Below are 5,078 nucleotides of genomic sequence, written 5' to 3'. Positions count from 1 at the left end.
GAACAAACATAAACGTAAACAAAAATAAGTAAATTAATTAATTAAAATATGATATTTTTAAGATATTTTATGATAATTTAAATAATTAAATCATATTTATTTAAAAATAATAAAGTCATACATATCATTTTTTTTATCTTATAAATTTGTGTGATAATTTATTTTTTATCAAGTGATTGAAACTCTTTTTCTTCATCAAATTCACCAAAGTACATTGTGAGATACATTAAAAACTAAAAATAGTAGATGTATTATACTCTACACTATGACTTTTTCTATTATTAATTTATTTTTAAATGTTATTGTAATTTATATATATATATATGTTATGTAGCAATGTAAATATATATTTATGTCAATGTTGTGTTTAGATATCATATATATATAGAGATTATTGATATAAATATTTATATATACTATAGAACTGTCATTCATTCTATTATATGTTGAAGAAAAAAAAAGTTAACCGATTTTTATTAAAATTATAGATAATGTTTTGCCTTAATTTTTTAATAGTCATATATTATATTATACATATTTTATTTATTTAAAATTTATATCATGATTAAAAAAAATAAAAAAATATATAATTTTGAATAAACATGTTTATAACTTTGAAACTTATTTTTACCTAGTATACATATACATATAATTGTATTTTTAATTTAAAAATCATAATAAATTAATAAGTCCATTAATAATATATTCCCTTTAAAAATATCCCACGGCTTCAACAATTTCGATTATAAAAATAGAGCCTTTAGCCAATAAGACAAAGTTGACCAATTAATATCTATTTATTTTAGAATAACATTACATATATTGACAACCAGTCCTGTCTTGAAAATAAAGAGCACTAACATCTCTATTGATATGTGATGTTGCTAATTATAATATTATCTATTAAAATATTATTTTAAGTTTGTAATTATTCATTACTCCAAAGTAATAATTAATGGAACAAATTTACCCAGACATACGTATATATTAAATTAAATGGATGGTATATATGATAATTATTAAAGATTGAAAGAAAATGAAAAAAAAAATGTACATTAATTAATTCCACTCACACATATATATATGAACCTTTCCAAATTTACTTATCAATAAGTACGTATGTATATATATATATATATATATCACATATCAGACTGGTCACCCGAGACCCTGATAGAAGTAACAACCGGAACCCGGTTCCTCCGTTTGGACTGGCGGCGGTGGCTTCCTCCGAACTTCAACCGACCTGTCTCCTTGAACCGCCGCTTTTCGGAGGGGACAATGACGCACTCGGGCGGCGGCACAGGGTATCTCAACGTGTCATAGCAGTAAGAGTAGTACATGTAACGCTGGCGGAATTTGCGCATGGCGGAGCGGCGCTCGGGCGTGATTGCCGCGTAGTCTTCCCTCTCGAGTGCGGCATTCTTCTCGGCGCAAGCCACGGTGGCTGGAGCTTCTTGAATAGGGTTTACGGGGCAGCCTTCAAGAACTAGGTCTTTGAATTCAGCCACAAAAGGTGCATACTTGTAGTTCACTTTGTACTTGCCACCATTGGTGGCCCAACTACTTGCATCCCATATTGTTGCATATAAAGACATTGGTTTTGTTGGAAAATCTCCACCCATCTCTTCACTTCTTACCACTTCTCTTATTGGAACTTCATCAATGTAAAATCTGCATGCAAATATATATAAATATGTATAAACTTTCATGTCACAACAATACCAAAAAAATAAAAGTAATGAATTGGAATTTTAATTAGTTGGTAGTAGTACGTACCAATCAATCGTGCCAGCTATCATAAATAATTAGGCACTAAATTTTGTGATATTTTTTCGAGGAACATAAATATAAATTGAATGTAGTACTATATAGACATTAGTTATATATAATTAGCTAGTTCGGTGGAAATTTTTGGCAACACATGCATTTGCCACATGGAATAGAAATCTATATAAATAGGAGTTATCTGGTTGAGTTAAATAACCTAATATTTAGCTAAAGTTTTGTTTGAAGTAAAAAAAAAAACATTTCAATAAGAAGAGTTCACATGTATTATTTATAGTCCACATAAGATAACCCAATGCATATCTTCACATTTTGCTGGTTTGATAAGTGTGTGGTCCAACATACTCTATATTGACATTTAATAATCCTAACTGATCATGAATTAATAATTCGTTACATATTTATTTTGGCCACCCCCATCATATTATTATATATATATATATACATATATATGTGGTCAACACTATTCCATACTAATTAATCGAGTAAAAGAAATACATCAGACTTATATCTTAAGAATTGGCTAAGAAAATCCAGATGCACAAAAAAGCAATTAATGTCGTGCATGCACACACACACACACACATATATATATATATATATTCAAACATAATTTATAAGTGTAAATATAAAATAAGTACTATACAATACATAAATATGTATAGAACTCACAAGAAACATATTCGAACATATCGACTTTATATACAAGTGGGGAAAAAGTGCACACGCTAATGACCCATAGATTAGCTTGGTTTCGCTTTCTTTCTATCCCTCTCCTGAGGTCAAACAAATGGACAGCCATAGTTTGTAAAGCATACCCTTGTTGATGTTGTTATTTACATCAATTATTGACACGGAAACTTTTTCAAAAAAGACACTAATTAACAACAATCAAAACAAACAATTAATATTTCGGTTTTAATGCCAAGTCATATATATAACACCCGAGTTGTTTCGAGATATATAATCAATATTTTTGCGATAAGTCAAATTTAAATAACTAATTAATAACAATTCATATACGTGCATGCGTTATTCTGACCAATGATGGCATAACTTACGTATTAAAATCTTTCTCATTTATTATTATTTTAAAAAAATGATATTTCCACACGGACAAAATCTACACAAAAATTTACTTAGTTTCCAAAATTAAAATATGAAAACAGTAATTGAAAAATAATTAAGGAAAGAAAACTACTTACATAATGATGTTTGGGGTCCAAAGAATGCTATAGCGGTGGAACTCTTTGGTGGGATCGAACCAAAGGCGGTAGCGTTCTTCTCGGCCACGGCTCGTACTGCCATTTCCGTACAGGTTGGTCTGAAACCTCCATGGCTTCCCTTCTACATTGCCTAAGAACTCAAAGTCTAGCTCATCGTGAGATTTTTCAAATACGTCGCCGTTTGATGTCTGTAAATATTTCAAAAATTAATAAATTGTAAATATATGGTATTATACTTGGGATTCGTAATCATTATCAACGATATGGGATGAGCTAACAAAATTCAACCGGCCGGAAGAAAAGGACAATATATTTATATGTGTATGACGTTTTCATATTTTCTAGCTTCTTTACCTTTCATTAATAGAAAGATTAAACTTCCTTATTATTGATTAAATCAATGAAACCAAAAACGTTAATAGATTAGGTTTCTTTCCATTTTTCTTGATTATATTGAGTTTACTTTAAGAAAAATAAAATAAGAATTTTGATCGGTACTCACGTAGAAGGCAACACAAATTCCAGCGGTGTAATCGGATGGCAACTTAATGTTGGCGCTGAAAAATCCATGGTTGTAATGACTTGACGAGATGAAACCAGACCCTTTTCTCCAAATTAAATTAGATATTAAAAGCAAAAAGTAAGTAAAAATAACTGCCCATGAATTTAAACATAACATCAAATAATCAGACATAAATATATATATGATCATATATATATATATATATATACCTGTGAAACGGTCGAGGAGAAGACGAACGGCTCTACCGTCGGGGGAGCGAACGAGGTTCCCGTCGCCGAAGAGAGGGCTGTAACCTTCGTCGAAGGGAATGGTGGCGAGATTGAAAGCTGCGGCGGCGCCGGTGAGAGTGAAGAAAACGATAGTGAATAGACCAAACGACGTTGATATTCCCCTCCGGCTACTTCTACTACGAAGCTTTTTGCCACAAGAACGTATCTCATCCATAAATTGTTTTTTTTATTTTTTAAAATTAGAAAGAGAAGAGTTTCTAATTTTAATTTTTGGGTCTTTCTCTCTCTTCTTCTGGCTTTTTCTGCAAGTTAATATATATACGATGAAGACAATGGGACTTGGGAAGAGAGAGGAGCGGAGAGAGAAATATGGAGAATGGTCTGTTTGGGTCTCTTCAGTTGGCTGCTGCTGTGGATTATAGTTAATATTAAATTTACTACAATGCCCTTTAGGTTTCCTTAGAGGTTAGCGGTTTACTTTTGGCTTGCCTGTTTGATGATTCTTTTTTTTTGTGGGGATAATTTGCTATTTTAATACATTACTGAGTAGATTAATTCAAATGATAGTTGAAAAAGGTAACGCGTGGATTCTATAATTTAACTATTGAGGGCAACAATGAAAATATGTGATGTGTACATATAATTTTTTAAAATAAAAAAAATTAAGAATCATTGATTGATTGGTTCGTAGTAGGACTTTTAATTATATTATTTTATTTTATTTTTAGGAAAGTTGATAGTAGGAGGGAAATTTCATATTATATGCATAATAATTTTGTAAATTTTTTTAATAAGTCACCGTAACTTATTATCTCAAATATATGATAATTTTAATATTTTAGACAAAAATACTCTTAACATCGAAATTGCATCGCAATTGCATCGAAAAATTATTGTTTGGGATAATAATCAAGTTTTCATGATTGCATCGAAATAGCATCGATTTGGCATCGAAACACAATCGGCATCGATTTTACATCGAAATGGCATCGAAAAAGCATCGTTTGGGATAATAATCAAGTTTTCATGATTGCATCGAAATAGCATCGATGTAGCATCGATTTGGCATCGAAACACCATCGGCATCGATGTACCATCGATTTTGCATCGAAAAAACATCGTTTAGGATAATAATCAAATTTTCATGATTGCATCGAAATAGCATCGATGTAGCATCGATTTGGCATCGAAACACCATCGGCATCGATGCCAAATCGATGCTACATCGATGCCGATGGTGTTTCGATGCCAAATCGATGTTACATCGATGCCAAATCGATGCTACATCGATCTTATTTCGATGCAATCACG

General features: G+C 31.0%; 1 protein-coding gene across 1 annotated transcript; it reads right to left on the bottom strand.

Annotated features, from left to right (window-relative positions):
- Positions 1-1,008: 1,008 nt before the first annotated feature.
- LOC133777769 (probable xyloglucan endotransglucosylase/hydrolase protein 30) lies at positions 1,009-4,172 on the bottom strand. The gene is made up of 4 exons (XM_062217503.1): positions 3,747-4,172; positions 3,517-3,617; positions 2,994-3,202; positions 1,009-1,674 (listed from the first exon to the last, which is right to left on the bottom strand). Exons 1-4 carry the CDS (start codon positions 3,979-3,981, stop codon positions 1,143-1,145), a joined length of 1,077 nt encoding a protein of 358 aa, XP_062073487.1. The 5' UTR covers positions 3,982-4,172; the 3' UTR covers positions 1,009-1,142.
- Between the last annotated feature and the right edge of the window lie 906 nt (positions 4,173-5,078).

Source organism: Humulus lupulus, chromosome 5 (assembly GCF_963169125.1).
Source record: "Humulus lupulus chromosome 5, drHumLupu1.1, whole genome shotgun sequence".
Taxonomy (NCBI): domain Eukaryota; kingdom Viridiplantae; phylum Streptophyta; class Magnoliopsida; order Rosales; family Cannabaceae; genus Humulus; species Humulus lupulus.
Note: the sequence above shows the minus strand (reverse complement) of the source record. Positions and strands in the feature narration are given on the sequence as shown.

Bases quoted from the DNA above. Each gene is read 5' to 3' on its own strand.
- LOC133777769 (XM_062217503.1), bottom strand. From the start codon at position 3,981: ATGGATGAGATACGTTCTTGTGGCAAAAAGCTTCGTAGTAGAAGTAGC. The intron at 3,618-3,746 runs GTATATATATAT...TTTGGAGAAAAG, and splicing joins TCTCCTCGACCGTTTCACAG to GGTCTGGTTTCATCTCGTCA. The intron at 1,675-2,993 runs GTAAGTAGTTTT...ATTTGCATGCAG, and splicing joins TGGACCCCAAACATCATTAT to ATTTTACATTGATGAAGTTC.